At 39.6% G+C, this 22,169-nt stretch overlaps 1 protein-coding gene across 2 annotated transcripts; it reads right to left on the bottom strand.

Moving 5' to 3' along the window:
* Positions 1 to 1,708: 1,708 nt before the first annotated feature.
* TRHR (thyrotropin releasing hormone receptor) lies at positions 1,709 to 16,301 on the bottom strand. Of its 2 annotated transcripts, XM_033000150.2 has the most exons (3): positions 15,363 to 16,301; positions 2,622 to 3,008; positions 1,709 to 1,788 (listed from the first exon to the last, which is right to left on the bottom strand). In XM_033000150.2, the coding sequence occupies exons 1-3, from the start codon at positions 16,155 to 16,157 to the stop codon at positions 1,783 to 1,785; spliced, it is 1,188 nt and encodes a 395-aa protein (XP_032856041.1). In that variant the 5' UTR covers positions 16,158 to 16,301; the 3' UTR covers positions 1,709 to 1,782. The 2 variants fall into 2 exon arrangements, with proteins under 2 accessions (XP_032856041.1, XP_042642256.1); XM_042786322.1 differs by lacking the exon at positions 1,709 to 1,788 and having other exon boundaries at positions 2,601 to 3,008.
* Between the last annotated feature and the right edge of the window lie 5,868 nt (positions 16,302 to 22,169).

Genomic DNA, 22,169 nt, shown 5'->3' on the forward strand with positions numbered 1-22,169 from the left:
TTAGTTCTCTTGCAAATGTGGATGAATGTAAGCGAAAGTGGTTAGAATTGGGGAAGCAGCTGTGTATACAAAGGAAAACTGGATAAGGAAGCCTTACAATGCTAGTGAGGTTACCTCTTTCATCCCACACTGGATAGGTTTTTATTAGAACAAATAGGGTTTTTACAGCTTTTTAAATGCTATGTATAAAAGCTGTACAAAATGTTGATAACAAACAAGCATACACAGACTTTTTCCTGAGTTTGTTACTGATGCACAGGAACAGGAAAATATAATTCTAGCAAGAACATGATCTGATCTAGAGCAAAGCCAAGGTGGTATGCTGTGTTTTGACTGCAGCTACATCAGGGAGATAGTGGCCCCTGGCTGCTTGTCACTGGCCTGTGAGGGAAGAGCATGCAAGCGTCTATGCTGGGCAAGTCAGAAGCCATGGTGACTTCTTTTCTGACAACACTTTTTATGTCCTGAAGTATTCTATTGGATAACCTTAGAGATAAAAAATGAAAAAGGTGTAATTTTCCACTGTATTTTCATCTTTTCTCTAGACATTATCAGTACTGAAGCTATAAACCCCCCGTAGCAGTCTGAAACACAAATACTATTGAACCAAGATAAAATAAACTAGTAAAAGCCTGTCCAATATTCTTCAATACCTGTCAAGTTCCAACAGGATTTAGTATTAGTTGTGTCCTAGGTTTGGTCACAGCCAGGAGACATGACCCAAACTAGCCAAGGGGATATTTGATACCATATGACGTCATGTTCAGTAGGTAACTGGGGGAGCTGGCGGGGGGGAGGAGGGATCATACCTCGGAATGGCCTGAGCATGGAGTTCCAGGTGGTGGGCAATTGCATTGTGCATCACTTCCTTTATGCATTCTTTTATTAATATTATTGTTATTATTACTTCTTCTCTCATTGTGTTGTCCTATTAAACTGCCCTTAACCCATGCGGTTTTACCTTTTTCTTCTGATTTTTCTTCCCATCCCACCAGGGCAGGGAGGAATGAGTGAGCAACCACAAGGTGTTTTGTTGTCAGCTGGGCTTAAACCATGACAAGCTGAGACTTACATTTGAAGTGGTATACCTGTAAACTAACTTGCTGAAAAAAAAAAAAGATTTTTTTAAAGGTTTCCTACTGACTTTTTAATGTGTTTATTCCCTGCTGTGAATTCATTGAGTGGTCTTCCTATTTCATGCTGTTAAAAATAAAATAAAAAAAAATCAAAGAACAAATAAAGATTTTGTGCTCTTTGCCATCAGACACCTGCTTATTGAAGCGTGTTTTGATGCCTGCAATCAGATTTGCACTGCTGTGAGATGAGGGAGTCAGTGGCAGAGAATCACAGCAATTGGCAGCGGTTCTGGCTGCTGTCGGACAGGCCCCACAGGTACAGCCTCATGCAGCCACGCAGGAGGGCAGCTCCTCTCCTCGCCTCTCACCTTCACTGGCAGCATCACCCACCACCCCGCTCTGCGTCCGTGGAGACATCGTGGGCAGCCTTGTTCTTTCTGAGAACGCAGACCACTCTTTGGCCAATACATGGGACAAAGGATTTGGGTATTCCACTGAAGCCGACTCACCTGCTTAAAGTGCTTTGTTCAGTCAGAATCAGTAGTATATTCTTTTGACTCCCCAAGAGGTTGCTTTTTCTTATAGGATGCAGACAGGTTGGTAGAGATATATGGTAAGTCCTGCAATTCTGTGAGCAAATGACTTTACATTTCATACAGGTCATCCAAAGGTTTTATATGACTGCGTACTCAGAACAAGGTGGGCCTCAGGCCTGAAAATGAGGAGAGAAGGAGCAAACTGAGAAAGAAATATTCTTCAATTTCATATCATCTGCAAAAGGAAATAAAAAACTAAGCCTCTCTGTGGATCATCTATATCGTAAGATCTAAGGTATACAGGTTGACGAACAGCATTTAAATAGTATTGTGTAAAAAAATATTGTGGAAACAGTAACATGAATAATCATGTAGAATAGAGCAGGTTTAAAGAGATGTGTTACACACAGGGATGGTGCAGGTAGCATGGAAATAGATGTGACTTTCAGCACTCTCAGGACCAGAGCGCTGGTGTGGGGGAGATCCATGACTTCTCTTAGCACCAGATGCATGGTGGCACTGGGCTAGTTAACCCCAAGCTGGAGCCAGGGGGTGAGACAGAAGAAAATGCTCCATTGCCCTCCTGCAGGCAGACAGAGCACGCCCAGGAGGAATCGCACAGCTCAGACACCAATGTTCACCCTCCTGCCAGGCATGTATGTGAGGTACCATGCCTAAGCACTACTTTCTGATGCTCCACCATTGCCCTCTGCTCCTCAGGGAGTAAGACTCAATCTACATGTTTCTCCTCATCCTTCCCCATACCCAGATCCTCCCAGTCACGTCATGCTTGGCACAAGGCACTTTGAGAGCATCACTTCCCAGAGCTGGGCAGTTCTCCCTCCTCGCCATGCCCTGTTTGGTGGTGCATCATCTGTCACTGCCAGCCTTCCCTGGTCCTTCACTGTGCTGTCCCAGCTGAAAGCTAGGCCAGCACAGCCCCGCGCACATGAACATGCTCTGGTTCACAAGGACTCTATACCAAACATTAAAATGCATTAATTATTACCTCAGATGACAAACATGTATCACCAAGGGACAATTTTGCAGAGGACAGATAAGAATTGGTGACAGTAATATCTTCTAGCTCAGTGCTGAAGTGATCAGACTCTTTGATGACATTATAATTTAGGGCCATGCTGTAATTGGCCGGTTTCTTTTCCTGTTTCTGCTGACAGTTGCAGAGTTTCCTGAAGGCTGCTCTGAATTTCTGGGACATGAGATTGTAAATTACAGGATTGATGGCACTATTTAAATAAATACAGATTCTGCAAAATAGCAGGAACCAGTTTTCCTGGAAGGGGCTGGAGAGAAAGGAATTGACCACGACCAGTGTGCGGTAGGGCATCCATAGAAAGGCAAATAGGATCACAACCACGGCCAACATCTTGGTAACCTGGGGGAACACAAAGGTAGACAGAAGAGGGGCAGAAAGTTAGTACTCATCTTGGAAGGAACATGTGCATTCCTACATCTCTAGGGACAAAGCAAATCTATGACTCTTCAGCTGAGAATTTCTGATCAGTTTTTGATTCAGAAAGGTTTTCTACCGTAAGAAGAACAAAAAAAACCTGGCTCCAAATTCCTCCCACTTTTTGTTAAATTACTCTTTCCAGGTGACATCTCAATAAGCTGATTGTCGTAGACCTTAGACTTTTCAACTTCTCAAGCTGGAAGGAGGTGTTGATCCAAATGGAAAAATGAGGATTTAAGTAATTTTTTCCAACCACATTAATCTCCTCCTTTAGACTAGTATAGTCCATAGAGTAATTGAACCTGAAGCCTAATTAAATTATCTGCTCTAACAGCCACCCTAAAAGAATTTACAAAATCCAAAAATAATGAAAAAAAAAAATTAGATGTATTTATTTTCCTCAAAACCTCAGTATTTAATTAGATCTTCATGATTTGGGATTTACTTTGAAATGACAGAGTTTACAAAGCCAGGAAAAAAAAAAAGGTTAACAATAAAACTTGATTATTATAAGAACTTTCATCTATTGTGTAAATTTGTTTTGTACAGAGGAAAAACAACCTTTGGGTATACCGAGCATAGCTGAAATTAAATGAATAAGAAATAATTTACAAATTAGGAAAAAAACCCACTGTAAAAAGAGTCTTTTTTCTTGTAAATAATTTAATTATAGTATATATGGTATTCTTTAGACTCTAGATTAAAGAAAGTTTGAAAGATGCTAATAAACAAGGCAGAAAGTACAGGAGATGTGACAGTGGGATAGTATGGTGTCACATCCTTATGTAAATCAGGAGATAACTTGGTTAACTCTGTGCATGAACTGTGCATTGGCACTGATTTTGGTAAGCTACAAGTCCTTCTTTTGAGTGCGCGTTTTTTACTATTTGCCTTTCCTCTTTACATAAAACCATTATTGTTTATTGACAGATTAGTCTAAAGAACTTCTTTTTACTTTTGCTTTACACCTTTTTCTGGGTACCTGAAGTTTACTTCAGTGAAACAGCAACTCCTGTAACCACAGGATACATTCTGTCTGTGTGAGTTACAATTTCATTGCTTTCAGAAAAGATAGATGTAGATCAATAAAGTGTTTCAGCTGTTTCCGGGGGGACAGACAGATAACTCCATGGTAGTGGTTTGAGCTCAGAGGGCAACTGAACTCCACACAGACACTCACCCCCCTCCTTCCCTGCCAGTGCTGAGGAGGAGAAAATAAAGCAAAACACTCATAAATGCATGCTAGCTTTCGATGTCTTTTTTAGTCTGAAGTTATAGGAGAGCATTTAATTCTCTTATCTTCTGATCAGATAGCTCGTTAGATAGAAAGCCTGCCATCTCATTGCCTAAGGGATGTATTTTATTCTAGCTACTCAGAAAAGCACATACATACATAATCCAGTTTGTTGTTTTTGTTATCGATATTATGATAAAGAATGGTGAGAAGGGCAAAGTTACTCTATAAATGAACATCTATCTATCTGTCTGTCTGTCTGTCTGTCTGTCTATCTATCTATCTATCTATCTATCTATCTATCTATCTATCTATCTATCATCTATCTATCATCTATCTATCTACCTACCTATCTCTAAACGTACATATTAAAAGGCTACAATTTTGTCCTATAATTCTCCTCCCTTTACCCTCACTTTTGATTTTCCTACAACTGTGTTCAGTATAAGCAAAAAATGAGACTGAGAAATATTGTCTCATTTTTTGTCACTTGATTGATACATTTCCTTATGACTTCTACACTATTTTTCTTGTTTGCTGTGCACAAACAATCATTATACTAGAGCAAAATGAAAATGTGAATGTCTCAGGTAACTAGAAAAATGATTTTTCCTTATCTCCGAACCACTTCTAAAAGGACTAGTTCTGTGCAAGTATCAAGGTGACCCAGTACTGACCTGCTCTGGCTGAGGAAGACTCAGGACTCCTCACCTGCTGCCTCTCCTCCCTCCAGCTCAACTCCAGGCTGTGCCTCCAAATTGAGCAAATCCATTCAACTGAGAATAATCATTCATCATGGAAAATAATTCACATTTAAAGGAAGAAAGTAACCATTTGTGGAGCTTGGATTAACAATGAGACTGAGCCCAACTAACAGATGTGTGGCATCAGCTCAGGCATTCAGAAGGCAAGTCGATAATCATCCACATAGGCATCAAAGTACTTCACCACCAGAAGATCAGCAGGGGTCTCTATTATCATACCTATGATCATTGCTAATTTACAGTTCTTCTGAACATGTCTTTAACGAACAATTGCTCAGAGAATCACTTACAATGGTGCAGCTGTCAATTTGAGTCCTGGGTTGAGCTAGAAGTAAATTGATCTTACTGTCAGGAAGGGGATATTTTAGAGTCACACAATTAATACTTTAAGGCAAAGAAAAAAGGCTGTTACTCTTCAGGTGACTGTACCTTATATGCCTCAAAGACATATATGTATGTAATGTGCAAAGTATTAGCTAAATTGATGTACACTGGCAGCTCGATGTGCATTTTCCTCCTATCTAACACACTAGCTTGTACTGCTGCTATGTTCATCTTACTGAGGCTGCAATTTGACAACATATTAGAATTGGCTCTTAGCACCAGATAAAAAGTATCATGATCACAACACAAAGTGCCCTGAGCTGAGATCAGTTCAGTCTGCAGGTTTGAATGTGTTTGAAAATGCCAAGAGGTTAGCCTCTCACTGTCAGATGTTATGCAGCACTCAGACTCCATGATTTCCTGATCTTGACATAAACTGAAGCCAAGGTAACCTGTGACCGCAGCTAAAAAAGCAATCTTGTTCTTACCTCCCTCCTTCTTCTGGCCCCAGTGATGATAGCGTGGGCCAGGTCAGGCTGCTGGTTCAACTGGAAATAAAGTACATCTCTGCAGAGACGGTTTTTGGTTTGCTTAGGTCAATGATCCAACTCATGTACCCATATGCTGCCACAGAGTCTACAGTCAGTGCAAGAGAAGAAGCAGGCACATGTGGCTATGGGGGCTCAGTCAGTGCAGGACAATGGGAGGAATTCACCATAATTTTAAACAGGCTGCAGCGCATATCCTTCCAAAGCTGCCAAACCCCACAAATCTGGCACAAGCTCTCTATTGTCAGGCATAAATTCTGTTGCCTGATCCATCTGACCAGCAATGGTTGTGCCTCTGAGATCCACTGCGAGGTCCCAAGTTCAGACAGTTATTTCCTCATTCGTAAATCCTCCCTAAGCCGGTTCCGGAGGCAGTGGCTTTTCATGCTCAGCTACCTCAGAGTATGACCTATGTGCAAATGACATCGGTTCCCAGAAGGTGCTCTGGCACCCCTCACTTTGTCCCCAGCCAGACGACAGAGGGCTTGTCACTCCACCGCGGACTGAGGCTTCTGACCCAAAAATGCTGCAAGCACGCCCTGGACTTTCATCACACCTGAATTAACCTTTATAAATGAACCTATCTTCTAAATACATTCTTCAGGCCAAAACTGCTTTCTTATCCACACCAAAAATCTTAATTGGGATGGATGAGGCTGAACAGAAATAGGTTAGAGGAAAGTTTGGTCCGCTTTGCTTAAGTAAACTGCCATATCCTTTTTCAAATCACTTCATATGAAACATAACTAAACATCAGTTGGGGGGAGCTAATTATTTGACGTCAGTGGAGTGCTAAGAGGATAAACTTTTTTAAGAACCTGCTTTTTATTACCTGTAACCATACACCAAAGCTCCCTGAAAGCAGCAGCATTAACATCTTCATTCATTACTCAGGTGAAGGCAAGCATACACTGATTACTCTTTTCTTGTGGATGTGCACTACATATCCTATACTCAGAGTACAAATTATTCTCAGTTAAGGAGATTGAAAACATGATTAAAAGGCTTTGAACAAATCCATTTTAGTCCAAATTTCAAGTGTACTTTGAATGATAGTGAAGTGCTTGAGTTTGAATGTGTTCCTGGCTGCATGCAACCATTCTTCAAGCCGTATCTTTTGGCTTCTGAGAATGTTCTGAAAAATATTTAAAATGGTTTTTTACTACAGAGATTCCAAATATTTTAATTCTGAACCACTATTCTCTTTTTCCTTCCTGTTTCAAAACCTTATCATTCTAAGGAAGTGCTTTTACAAAACATTTTCATTACCATGGTACTCACAATTTGGTAGTTGCTTCCTTCTACTTTGAATACTAATCTTTCTTACATCGATAGGTAAAAATAGTAGTCACACTTACTAAGTTACTGTGTCATAGAGTCACTCTGGTGTTTTAAAAGGCATGTAATAGTATCTTTATTTCTTGTGCTTGGTGGTGTTTATTGCAATGCACAGAGATTGTATATGCCAGTCCATGATTTTGTAATCCAAAACAAGTTGTACTATGAGGAGGAGGATTAAATAAACAAAAGGATTAAGCTCTTGATATAATAACACTGTAAGTGAAAACAAGGAATATGATTGAGGATTTTATGTAAGCCATACAAAACTCTTGAATTGCAAGATAGAATCTATGCTTGCTTTGTTATAAGAGAACAGAGCAGTTTCTCTGGCAGGAAGGTCATCATGTACTGCATCAATGTCTAAGAAAGGACTTTCTCTAGAGGGTAACCTACCTGTTTTAATCGACCATGGAGGGACCTTAGATAATTTTATTTGACTAAGCAACCAACTTCATGAGATACACATAATGTTAAGTGAGTTGGATTCCATCTCAAGTATAAACAAACGTATTTGCTATCTAAGGCTGTATTTACTTTTCACAGTGACCTTGATAACTGAGAAAACTAGGAGTTCCTTTGGGGAAAATATGAAATCCACCTGTGAATATGTAGTTTAGTGTTCATATTATGTATGGACATGAAAAAAAAAAGTGAGATCTGTTGGCTGAGCTAAGTGAGATAAAATGGAAGTGTGGGAGAGATCAATACAGACAGAACCAGGATCTGATGTAGAGGACCAGACAGATGAGGAACATATCAGAAAGATAAAAGGAAGCACACAGCTCAGGTTGTGATTCCATGAGCACATCAGCCAGATAATGTATGGGCTCTTAGCTGCTATAAAATGGTGACTAGGTTGCCACCTTGTCTTCCCATCTGCTTTCCCTGGCCTCTTGCTCTCTTTTAAAGATAATGAGCTGCTTGCCAAGGTAGCTCACAGAACAGGTACTCGTAGAAAAAAGGATTTAGTTTTCCTCACATTTTCAAATTTTTCCTGTGTGACAGGCAAAACTCTTTTCTATCTCTCAGTTTTAAGTTCTCTCACACTCTTCCAACAGTACCTGGGTCTTCAGGGCATTTTCTTGCTTATGAGCAGCAAAAAATGATTCAAATATTCAGAAGAAAAAGCATTAATGTTTAAGAAATGTTGAGAGATCCTATTACTTGTGCTGATAGGAAAAAAAGAAACACTGTTAGCAAAATTAAGCACACACAGGAAAAAAAATAAAAAAAAAAGAGGCAGAAATTACTTTTCTCCCTTGTACTGTATGCTTTAAAGAAGCATTCAATGTTGGTTGGAGCTACTTGTCGGTGAACTTTTGTTTTATTGTGAAATCTGCTCTGAATACTTTGACTAATACATTTTCTATTCATGAAATGAAACCTTTCATTCTCACTTGTTTTTTTTCATAAAAGATTTAGGAATAGAATGCCTAAAATGGACAAGAAGGGAAACTGTGATCAGCTTTCAACTTTACCATCACGGGTACACATCTGATCTGAATTCATTGTCCTAAAGAGAAACTATAAAATAAGTGGCTAAACCTTCAGAAGTTTAAATAGGAACCATTATTTTTTTTTTTATTTCTGTAAACAAAGACATTTTAGAAGTAAGCGGAATTGTGGTGGTGCTGTGTATGAAAAAGCAAAAAAAAAGAAGCGTTGAGACTTATTTTGATACTTTTGCCAGTTTAAGGTGTGAAGACACAAAAAGGAAGACTCTGAGTAAATACTAAAGAATTATTCGCTTGAATTTCAAGCATGTGTAAAGTTGAAGCTGTAACGTGTGAATGCAAGTCGAATAAGAACTGTTGCTTGATAGAGGCAATTAACTGATTATATTGAATTTGGTTTGTCTGTGATTTTTGCTAATGGAAAATCTGGCCAAGCCTTTGATACAGGATCTTGTATTGCTTCCAGTTTGATTTGATGCACACACATTATAATTTATGTGCAATAAATGCCTGTAACTGCAGTTAGTGTTTGCTCAGTTGCTATTCATTTTGATTAGGATACAGTCAGTTAATGTATTTTCTGTAAACTTAACAATATGGAAGGTTTGTGAGTACCAATAACAGGACAATTTGGAATAGCAAAGACACAAATTGGTAGGCTAATGAAATTATACGCATGACTGAAAAATAAAAGGTCTAACTCTTACATCTGCCTTTGCAACTTCAGTGAAGAAACTAAAGCAAAGTGGCAGAAGAACAGCTAACAAGCCAGATGTCTTCAGCCTCCCACAGCACTACTGAAAGTGATAATACCACTGGAGTTGGACTGGATGATCACCTGCCAGCCTCAGTGTTTCTGTGAAATTATAACAAAGTCTTGGAGGGAAATTTATTTCATCTAGGATCCTGAGGGGTCTGGGACAAAGTTCCTTGATGGCTCATGATCCTTTGGATCACATTCAATCTTTCTTGCCACTACATGCACTTTTTACCCTAGTTCGATGGCAACAATAATGGTTTCTCAGTGCTTCATGAGGTCCAGGATTCCTTACATGTTCAAATTATGTCTTTAATTGGACAGTTCCAAATTCATAGTCTGTATTTTCTGGTGAATAGAAATCAACTTCAATTCATCTCCTTGGGATCTGTGATCATCTCTCCAAATGATCATATAGCTGTTAAATAAATCTTAACATTGAATTTTCATTGAAGTTCATTCTCTGTCTCTGAATTAAGTAAATGCATCTCTGAACTGTCTGGCCTTAAGATATACTCTTTGTCATTATATCATCTTCTATTCATATTGATCTTTCCTCTGTTAAGCTTTGAAGTTTCATCCACTGTGACCTGGATTCAACTGAAGGGTGTTGGAAAATTTTGCTTTCTCAACTTCCCTCCTGTTTAACTTGAGAAAATGTGTACACCAGAAGTATTTTATTCTGTTTTCTCAGGTTCAAATTGTGCAGAAATACTTTATAGTTTCTCTGTGGTCAAAGATGTGTCACCTTACTCTTAGTCACCTTTTCATTTTCTCCCAATCTGCTGTTGGAAAAAACATTATGTCACTGTTTATCACCGAGACCCCCTATAGGCAGTCAAATGCTTTCCCACAGTATTGTTCAGCTATATACAAATTTCAGTCAAGCAAGGTTATTTGCTTTGCAAAGCATAGCTGAAAGCCCACTGAACACAGTCACCACAAGCTCCAACAGACCTAATAGTGTTTAAGATTTTTCTTTAGTCACAAACTAAACACGTTATTTGAAGGTTTACCTGCATGTTTCAATACTAAAAACAAATGCAACGCTAGTTGATTCCTCAGGGCCTAATGCCACATAGCCTTGAACACAAAGTGATTCCTCTGAAAATAGAGCATACCAATATCTCACTTTCTTCTGGCAGAGATGTTCCTTGGGAGAAAGTCAGGTGTTCCCTACTTACTTGTAGTGGCTGATCAAAAGCTCTGCAAAGACAATAAATGATTCTTACTACTTTCTATAAAGAGTGGATCAGATGGATTTAGCTTCTGATATAGAAGAGGCAGAATGAACTGGTTTCTGGTCCTTCTGGGACACCAGGAGCCTGATGGAAAGTCCAAAGTCAATTGGAAATGTACTCCCATATATGCAGGAGTGCCTGACTGTCAAATAAAACTAGTTTTCTTTTTTTGAAAACCTTCAAAATACATCTATCACACCCTGCTATCCAGTAGAGTTCTGTAAAACAGAATAAATATTGCAAGAGTGGGATTGATTTATTTCTTCAGAAGTGGATATAAGAAGGGCACCTGACACATCTTATGGGTACATATTGGCACTCCTTTCCTTGGTAGAACTTTAGTTTGCAGTGTAAACAAATCATGCGTAATTTCAGTAGTTATCTAATATCAGTGATAACGAATGTTGTTCAGTGAAACAAAAATGTGATGGAAAAGGAGATACTTTATAAGAAAAGAAAGCTTATTTTGTGCCTTTCCTTCTGTTTCAACATTTTAAAAAAGACTGACTTTTACACCTGGATTTTTTTTTGCTTGTCTTCCCTGTTCAGTTTTTTCTTGCAGTGCTTTGAATGAAAACTTCAGGGGGCCCTGAATAGTACTTTGAAGGCATGGTCCATTGGTGGTTGTTGATATGGGGATATTAATCCTTTAATAAACAAATTTTGTTCCTGTTAGCTTTTCAAACATTGGAATGAAATAAATATTTTCTGGAGCTAACATAGAGCAGTGACTTTTAAATTGTGTGGGTGGGAGAGTGAAGGCATTGAATGGAATGGATAAGCAGAGGACCACTTTCTATCAGGAAGAGCTGTTTTTTGTTCATTAGAGATGTACTATAGCTTCATTCTGAGCTCATCCCTAGGCACCTCACATGAAAATTATGTTAAAATAGGCTTGACTCACCATTATAAAATATATTCCAGGCCTTCTTTCTAAATTACAGAATGCTCTAAATTGCTGTTCTATTTTGAAAAGAAAACAAAAGTCCTCTGAACCCTGACCATTTTTTTTCCCCCTTCAGTGCTGGCGTGATGTCTGTTTACATCAGAGACTGAAAATATCTGTTCTAATGAAACTGAACATGGTCCATCTATTCTCCTTCAGCAGTAGCCACTTCCCTCCCACCCTGTTTATCTCAGTGCTGAGCTTCCCACCCCTCCCTTGCTTCAGCTTAGGTAGCTGTCCTCCATAGTTGTAAGGAAATATATATTTCACTCTATATTTGCTTCCTCCCTGAGCATGGAGGTATTCTAGATGCCATATCAGGGTTGTTCCTTCCTTGTCCTGCTCTTTCTATTGGTGCCAGATGTGAGAAAGCATCCTAGGTATCGAATCCAGGATCGCTTCCAAGTTGGTCTTCACATTTTCGGTCCATCAGCTTCTAATTTTGGGCTAACTCTCATAGCAGAAACCTAAGTCATGTATTGTCATTTTTTTGAAGAAAACATTTTAAATTGCATAACTGTATGACTCAGAATATAAAGCATTGACTGTACATAGAAGTTTAATTCTTGGACGCAGACATAGAACACAAAGCTGACAGTACATATATAGCTATATATCAACAAAATAATATAAGTTAACAAAATGTCTAAAACCTAACAGTACTATACAGTCTATTTCTGCCATGAAACAGCTTCAGCTAGTGCTCTTCAACAAAAACATAGCCACTGTATGACAAGGTAGGGGAGAAAATGCTTTCTTAGCCAGGTGAAAAGCAAGTTTTGACCTTTTGAACAATGGAAGACTTTCCAAATATAGATAAGATAATGGAAAGTCCCATAAAAATTAAGGAAAATGGTATGACCTGGCAGTCTGGGTCAAGCTAAATCCAGATTAGACAAACAATCCAGGTCAGACTCTGTGGGGAAATCAATTCACGTACTACCGTGTTGGATTAATCATCATCAGAAATGGTTATGAAATTCCTGAGTTTAACCTTCATGAAGGTTGAGGAAACCTATCTAACCTACTGTTTCATTATGGTATATTTTATAAATATGAGCGCATAATAGGCTAATTATAATAATAATTAATCATAATCATTCAATGGAACTGTACTGAGTTTCCATGTCCAGGTTTTGACAGTGGGGAGGTTGCAGGGGTGGCCTCTCTGAGAAGAGGCCTGGGTCTGCCCCGTGCTGGACACAAATGGTTCCATCTAGTTTCAACTAACCCGTCACAGGAGACAGCTAAGCTGGTGGTGCCTCTGTGAAGACGCCTCTGTGAAGAAATGGCAAAAATGATGGAAAGAGAAAGTGAGAGAAGAAGAGAACAAAAGAGTGAGAAACAGCAGAGGGAATAGCAAAGTCAGAGAAGGAGGTGGTCCTTGGCAAAGTAGGCACCACCTGAAGGGTCTGCAGCCCATGCATGACCCACAGTGAAACAGAGGAAAAGAGTGAGAAGGCAGGAGTGACAGAGACAAACCTCTGCAATCCAACCACAACTCACCCTGGCCCTGTGCTGCTGCTTGTTTCACGGAAGGGACTGATAGTAACTTGTGGCAACAAATTGGCAATAAATTAATTTTCCCAAGTGGAGTCTGCATTGCCCATGCCAAAAGTGATAAGTTATCTTCCTGTCCTTATCTTGACTCATGAGCTTTCTTGCTCCTGATCTTCCCATTTTCTCCCCCATCCTGCTGGGGGGGTGAATGAGGAAGTAATCGAGTGGGTGTTTGGCTGCCAGCTGGAGCCAATCCACCACAAGAACATGCAGACATTTCATTCTGTAGAAATGTTCTTGGATAAATATAAGAACTTCCACAGAAGTAGGAAGTGTACACCACATTTTCAATCACTTCTTCTACAGTTCACTTGCTGGACACTGTATGCAATTTCATCACTATAGTATAAGCACAGTTCCTAGAAGGCATATAGACAGTTTACATGACAGCAGAATTCACTATGAGGCCAAACTATACTGTCATCTATACATGTCTTTGCCAGTGCAGCAGGAAATACACACTTGTGTGTCTTATTAACTGTCAAGATTTCAGGTTTTCTTGAATATGGACATGTGTTTTCCCATTTTACACCACTGGATATATTTTGCATGCTGATATTATATAAAAAAATATTATTAATAATGCCACACTAACCTTGCTTTGCTTCCCATGTTGTACTATATGTGAATGCTAGCTTTATTCATAATGATGCTGCTTTAAACAATCAAGTTAGCCTTTTAGAAAAAGTCTTGCTGTCTTTACAAGACATAAAAGAGATCACATTATAATCCTAATTTTTTAGTTTTATTATAGAAAAGTATTCACCTTCAGCACTACTCAATGTAAAAGATTTTTCTGTTTTTCAAGTGATGCTAAGCGCATGTAATCAAGCATGTATATTAAAGTGATTCCGAGGACTTGAAAAACAGATTATTTTCTTCTTGTACTAATTAATGGACAAAGAAAAAGAAAATTAAACACTTCTAATCCGACTATTAACTGAAACTGGAGACATGTAATTAAGTATAACCTAGCCCACGTGTTGCAGTTGTGCATTTCAAACCACGGTTGTAGCCCTCCGCGAGCACTCGGTGCTCTAGCAGGCAGTGCGGTTCAGTTTTGAGGTCAGTGCCGTCTCTGCAAGAAGGGAAAGCAGTCCCTCCCGTTCAATGGTAGCAATCTACGTAAAATAAGAAGAATGTAGTTCAACCCATCACCCAAGGGAGACGCTGAGCTTGTTTGGAAAGGGGCACAGCTCGGCTTTGCGTCCCGAGGGAAATGCACAGCGCAGGGAGGCAGCAGCACCCCGCTTGGCAAAGCGACGTGCCAGGCTGCGGCTGCCGAGTGGGGCGAGCAGCGTCCCTGAGCGTGGGGCATCGCTCCCCCACGCCCACGGAGCTGCCCCCCCCCAGCCCGAGCCTGCTCCCCTCAGCGTGGCACCCCGCCGTGCTGCCCGCCGCCTGGGCACGGGGCGGTACGGCTTACTGCCAATGGCCGTAAATAAATCTACTAACTGTGTTCGACTTGCATAACTGCACACTGAAACACACGTATGTAACAATATGAAAAGAGGCTAGTCAAACTTATGCCTCAGTTTTGAGCCATCGATACATAAAAATATTTTATGAGAAACAGAATGACAGAGATACTTAGCATTTACAAAGCGCTTTTATATACAGACTTGCTCAGGTAGACTTTTCACAGGAGAGTTAGACAGGAAAAGTAACAACTTGACTGTGTTTGCAAAGTGACACAGTGCCTTAACCGAGACAAAACCTCAAGCCTCCTAAAGTCCCAGGCTAATTCCTTCTCTTCAGATCTCACAAATAACTCAGGTGACTTTGTATATTTGGCAGGATTACTAACAGGCTGTTATATAAAGAAACCATAGTTAAAAACAGTTCATTCTTCATTGACACTTCCTAATTGCTTTTTGATATAGGAAATAAAATACTATTTGTTTTTCAGTCCTTGCATTAGGTAATAATGAATAGGCAAGAAAAAATACATATTTATATGCATGTGTATACATATCACAGAATTTCAGTTCGACTACTTAGCAAAAAGGGAGAATATATTTTACCCCCTTCCACAGTTTTAAACTAGTGATCTTTAAAACAAGAGGGGTTTAGGTTTCAGAAAGCCATTTCAAACTGCTGTTCCTACCTGCCTTCGAGAAGCAATAGTGCTATTGAAACTCCTGTTAGTCATCTTGGAATTCACAGGCTTGCTTTGGTGAGCCACGTCATTCCTCCAAGTCTTAGAGTTTTCTTTGGGGTCCGAAGGGATGGGATTCAGGAACAGTATTCTAGCAATCAGGCCATAGAGGACAGTCGCCAATACCATTGGTACAACATAAAAGATACCAAAGTCCATCATGTAGATAGGAGAGTAATAGCTCCTGGACACCTTGTAACCACAGGACACAACAATAGTGTCTTTGTAGACTGCTGTATTAAGGTCTAGCAAGAAAAACCAGAGCATACAGTATATGGATGTGAAAGCCCAGACAAAAATAATGATCTTTTTGGCTCTTGAAAAAGTGCATAGGAATTGAGCTTTGATTGGGTGGCAGATGGCTATGTATCTCTCAATGGTAAAGGCAGTGATGGAAAAAGAAGAAGCATTGATCCCTAGGTACTGCAGATAGGTGATGCAGAGACACCCTACGTAGCCATACACCCAGGATCTATACAGGCTTTCTGTGATATTGGGCAGTCCTGCAGCCACAAGCACCATGAGATCCGCCACAGCCAGACTCACCAGATAGCAGTTAGTGGGAGTTCTCATGTGTTTGGTTCTGAGGACCACCAAAACCACCATGATGTTGCCCACGATGCCCAGTCCACAGACGAGGAGGACCAAGAGGATGGTAACCACTTGGTATTCAGCTGTAACGATCTCCTGGCTTGATAGTGGCAGCCCAGTTTGGTTCTGCTCATCCCCTGTGCCATTCTCCATCTTCGCTAGCCCACTGCTGCTTCTGCCCAGCACTCGGTCTCAGCACATGTTCTTGGTCCCCTGCAAAAGTGTGAGTGGAGCAGAGCGTGAGTGAGCTGTAGCCCCAGAACACATTCTCCATGTAGTCACAGTCCCATTCCTGTACTGTCCTCCACTCCCCTGAAAGCACCTGGACTTTCAATCTTTGTAAATTCAATTACCAGACAGGGTTAATCCCTCCAAGACTCCAGCTCATTCACACAGGTTAAAAAGCTATTTTCTCATAGCTGATTTGAGGCATTCGTGAAAACACAGCATGTGGAGATGGGAGGTTTTCCCCCCTGCAGAAGTGGCAGCGGCAGCAGGGAAAGCAGAGTCCTTCTGCACTGCCAGCTGGCTAAAACATTGCACGGGACTGAGCTGATCCAGTCCAGGCAGACTTCAGCATCACCACTTTCCAGGAGGAGTCACGACGCACCGAGGGTGGAGACAGCAGCGGGAGGTGAAAGGAGAGCGCTTTGTAAAGCCCCACAGGTTTTCTACTTCATGCTGCTTTCTCTCTCTGCTGTCAGACAGCTATCTCGCCTATCAATCATATTGATCCACCCTGGCAAACAAAGGGGAGATTGACTAGCACCAAAAATATACCAATTTCTAAAATACTGACTTCCCCTGTGTCCCCGTCCCTGTGAAAGTGATGGTAATTTACACTTGCCTCCTGCCTTGCAGGGAGCTGTAAGAGTCCCTTCAGAGCTTACAGAAAGAAACGTATCCCAGCTTTTGCAAACAGTAGGAAAAATAGGGTTTCTTTATAGTCAATTCTCTTCAAAACCTCTATTGCTGTTGCTGTCATCACTCCTGAGCACTTTCAGCTCTTTTCTGGATTGTAGCACAGCAACAATAAAATTATCAGAGCATAAACTTCTTCTTAATGACATCAGTCACACACACGTGCACATGCACACCCACAACCACAGCGTTACTAATCCACCACCCTTTCCTCAATGAAGAGTCTCCTCTGGTTCAGTAAACTCCTCCTCGCTTAGTCAGGTTGTGTAAAACCACAGACAGATAAAAGACTGGTGGAAATAACTGCTTTGAGATGTGCTGATGAAAGCTCTACAGATGCAGTAGTAAAATTCAGGAGCCCAGCTGCACCTAGGGATGCATGAAGAGCTTTCCTGTCTTACTTGCTGGCAATCTTAATGCCTAAGTGAGAGAAACAGTAACAAACCCTTCTGAAAGGCTCAGTGAAAGAGGTCTTGTCAACTCCCCACCAGAGTCCTTCAACCCTTTGTTTCTTCTTATAGTATTGTGTTAAAAAGCTAAAGATTTGATCTGGTTTAAAATCCCTTTTTCCCTCCATTTAGGGCAATTGTTTTTGCTGCTTGCTCAGGAAGTGTTCAAAAAAATAAAAAGATGCACAACTGGGGAAAGGCAACTTGGATTTCAAAACAGATTTTAGTGTTAAGAGAGAAGGATTAACATAGGCACATGGTGTAATGTTTGAAAAAGTAGGATTTTAAATAGACTAAAACAACAGGTCGTGACATAAAGGGAATACCACCTGAATGAGAGCTGGAAATTAGACTCAAATAGTTTCAGAGGTTTGAAGCCACTCAGTTAAATTTTCCAGTCATTTTTTCCATTTTTCTGTTCACACTTCAATTGTGATTAGATACTTTTCATCTGTAGAACGCAAAGTACTTAACAATGTAAGCAAATATCATTATTCCTATTTAACAGATGGAGAAACAGGAGTGAAAATAATCAGATTTGTTGTCAGTGGTCTAGCAATGTTCTGTGCCAAAATTCAGGTTACTGTTTACTTGACCAATGGTATATCAACAGAATCACATCATGGATCTCACTGAGATTCTGCTCCATATGATCTGCAGATCCCATTATTCTGGACACAGCTGAAAGAAGAAGGAAGGTCAGTGCTAGTGTAATGCCTGGGTGTCAAAAAAATGATTCCTTCCAGTCCCCTTCACATTCTACAACATTTTATCCTTCAAATTAAACAGATTTCCCCTTAGCAATCTCTGCTTTTAAACCTATGTGGCTATAGTGGGTGTAGCCACAGATGCTCAACCCCATCGCAGGAACCACACCGGGAGAGGGCCCAGGTGAAGTCTCACAGATTTAGTGTCACTAATCAGGGACCCAGCAGGGATCAAACCCAGCAGGACATTGAACCAGAGTTCAAACCAAGACACTAAGTTAGTTGACAGCCTGGATAAACCCTTTAACCCTCAGTGACTTCAACTGAAGTGGAAGTTTTCGGCACCTCCATAGACTAATTTCTCTTTTAGGGATGACTGATGCCTTTCTGCCACACCATCCCACCATGAAGTCTTGTTCCTCATGTCTCCATGTATTCTGCTAGCTTATGTAGGTGATGTGGATGGCCGGAGTTGGGGCTGAGGAACTAATGTATCTGAGAGTATATAAGTGCTTGCAGTGCCAGAAGTAATGGCTGAGGACTTGGGATGCAGAGAAGCTGGAGAATATTTAAAAGCCCACATGACTTTGAAGTGAATATGGGAAGTCCGGAAGATGTGCAAGAAATGTCTTATCTGATGCTTACCTCATTTCTTTGCATTTGCTGCTGGTCTGTATCAGAGATGGGATAGACCATCTTGTCTCAGAGAGTAGTTCACTTTTTATGGCTTTTTGTCAAGTGTTGCATTGTGGTAAAGAAACAAAGTATAGTTGTAACTGTATGGCTATAGGGAAGTATAGCTACAGGAGGCATCCAGAGGATTTTGATAGTATTGATTAACATCCTTTATGGAGCATTTCCCTTTTCTCTCCATACAGTGCTTCCCCAGTCTACAGTGTTTCTGTAAAAACTGCAGTAATTGCAGAAGGAATTTCAAGACTGTAAATATATGTTCTATGTAATTAAAGCATCTGGTGTCATATATTTGGCTCAAATATCATATGATGTGCATTGCCTGATACATTCAACTTACCTTTTTAACATGACCATCAGTCAGACATCAGATACTGAATGTGGCTATCAGCAAAATACCAGCTTTTTCTCCAAATTAATGCTGTACTAATGCAACCATCAAAATACACTATCTAGTTTCAAAGGCAGTTCAGCATTAATACATGCAAACCAGCAGCTGTGCCAGAGAAATTTTGAGAGCAGATGGACCAGAGATCACTGTGAAACTTTTACTGCATATCTGTTACTCCATTTTATAAACATACCTGTTGGTCCAGGCATCAGTTGACATTACATGTACAAATGAGGACAGATGCAGTTAGCAAGTCAATAACAATAGGTAGAAAACCAAGCTCCTGAAATGTGCTGATTTCTGCTAATAGGTTTTTGTTGGTACAACCCTTTGGGTAAGAGGGAGAGAGGGAGGTATCATGTGTATACACCTTGTGCTGTATACTGCTTAGCCAACAATATTCTTGTCCAATTTTTTTCCCATTTGTCTCAATTAAAATGCATCTCTGCTCACTGAGGCACAACAAACCCATAACAAACTGTCTTGTAACATTAAGCATGTGCTGAGATGAAACAACAAATCACTATAAACACTTTGTCCCAGTAGTTATAAATTATTCTTAATTCTGTTTCTCTAACTCAGATCACTTCCCTAGCTGGCCTTTTCTGTTCTGAAAAATGGGTCTGCAAAAATGTCAATTTGATACTCTATTACCTCTCTGTATTTAGGGTTCATAAAAATTCATAACTAACTTGGGTTCTTTACTCTGTATCCACCTACAAGGGAGTGCTGAGCACTTACTGCTGTACAAATATCTCCAAGACTGCAGTTTGTAGAGAACAAAAGTCACCATCAGTGATGTAACCTCAGTACCATCCAAAATCTGGCTTTTAACTAGCTACTGGCATGATCACCTCCAAACATGTTTTGGATTTACACTTGACATGGTTAAATATTGTAGTAACCGTGATCAACTAGAATTTATTCTCCTACATCTGCTGCACCATATAGCGGTGTTTTTGTGCTAATGTAGTGAGCCTGTGGCAAAGTGTTTGGTTTGTGGGAGAAATATGCACCTGGAAAAGCCTTTTATGAGTAAAGATTGTGAAGGGACCAAACACTTTCTCTGTGAGATAAATCTCAATACCCAAGTTGCCAATCCTTCTTTCTAACTGATTTTTTGCTGCCTGTCACTGGAAAACACCTCCACTTTTTACTGCTAAAATCTTGGGTGGTTTTTCCAGAAGAGCCTAAATGATTTAGGATTCATGAATTGAGGTTTCCTATGTGTATCTGACAAATTCAATTTGATTTAGGGGCTTTTAATCTCCATGACAGTGCAAATCCTGTTTCAAAAGTGAGGTTTTTCGGTATCATCTTTATTTTCTTTTAACCTTCGTGTTGGACTGATGTTGGTTCAGGGAAAGTAATAAAGTCATTAAAAGACTTATTGTCTAAGAAAGCAGTCACCAAAACAATCAAAGTACTTCTGCCACTTACTCGAATACTGGCCACTCAGTTCTAGGAGAAAATTTAAAGCAGAGACGTCATCCATCAGTTAATTTTAATAAGGCTATGTTCATTTGAACAGTCTAAGGAGCTGAACCTGCCTGTTTTTGTATTTTATATAGTGTTTCCTGTCTACAAAGAAAAAGAGACAAGAGGCATCGAAATGATATTGTGATTCCCAATAATGGATGCACTGGAAACATAAAGAAACTGTCATTTTATGACAACGAAAAGGAAAAAAAACGAATAACTGCCCTGGGACGTCAATTACATAAAGGACAATACCTTAAAATGTAACAGAAAATATTTCCTTTTAATATCTTTAATATACTGAAAACTGTATAAATAAAAATTTTTTCACCAGGAAAAAAAAAATAAAGCTAATTACTAACATTTCTATAAATTTGTTCAGTTGTGCTTTGCGTGGAAATAAATGCTCCAAGCTTTAACGGTCATTTAAGACTATTTTAGATTAAAGAGGTTGCTTATAATTTCCCTAATATACACACATTTGCCACATGTTTAAAAGAGCTATTAGCTATGTAGGGTCAGCATACTGAATGATGACAAAAAAAATCCTAGCACTATTAAATGTTCCCTATACGTTGCCTTTAACATTCAGTTGTCTTGAGCATTAGAGAATAATATTCACCACTAAAATGATGGGATGTTTCTGCAAGTAAAGTACAATTCCAAGTGTTTAATGTACAGATGATCATTCCCTTTAATACTTTAATGATGTATAGAGTATGAAAGCTGTTTATTAGTTTGGATTTTACTGTTTTTACATTGGAAGCATTATCTCATACTACATTTCAACAAATGCTTTGCACAGCTGTCAAGACAAGCATCTTTATGCAAAAATAATATTTTCAGTTTGGAGCAATTTGTTGAAGGGATTAATTGGGTCATAATGAGCCGTGGTATGAACAAGGCATGACTTATGATGTCTAAAATGTGTACATGTCAAATATTGTAGACAAAGCACTCTAATTGTGCTATTTCATGCTCTTTGGGGTCTCATTTCTTTTATTACAACTGAGATGAGGTTAGCAGCCATCAATGAAATTTAAACTCAATGGAACGTACTCAGAGCTCACTGTTATACAGATAAGCATGTGTTCTTCTTATTTTAATAGTTCCTTCAGAAATCAGTAAACTCCGTATACGCGTGACATAGTTGGATTATCTTTGTATATCCAACTTTGGATATCTGGACCCAAGCAGGTATATCATAATGATTATGTCTTAAATAATGTCTTATCTGCTTAAATTCCATTTTACTTCCTATGTACTCACATGCACATGAGAATCAGGATACAGAGCAGGAAAACTGACAGTATCTGTTCCCCTCTTACAACGCGACCGTGAGTAACTACAGGGTGGTTTTAAATTTTAACTCACACATTTCTAGAAAAGCAGAAGAAAATACAAAATAGAAAGTAAGCACATGCATTTAACAAGAAAAAGTCCCAGAAGGAAAAATAAAAGAGAAAACACTTGTTAGTTTTGAAGCAAACAAAGAACAAAAAATGAAGGGTCCTTTTTTCTTTTG

This window comes from Tyto alba, unplaced genomic scaffold (genome assembly GCF_018691265.1).
Source record: "Tyto alba isolate M040663 unplaced genomic scaffold, T.alba_DEE_v4.0 Super-Scaffold_9, whole genome shotgun sequence".
NCBI classification, from domain to species: domain Eukaryota; kingdom Metazoa; phylum Chordata; class Aves; order Strigiformes; family Tytonidae; genus Tyto; species Tyto alba.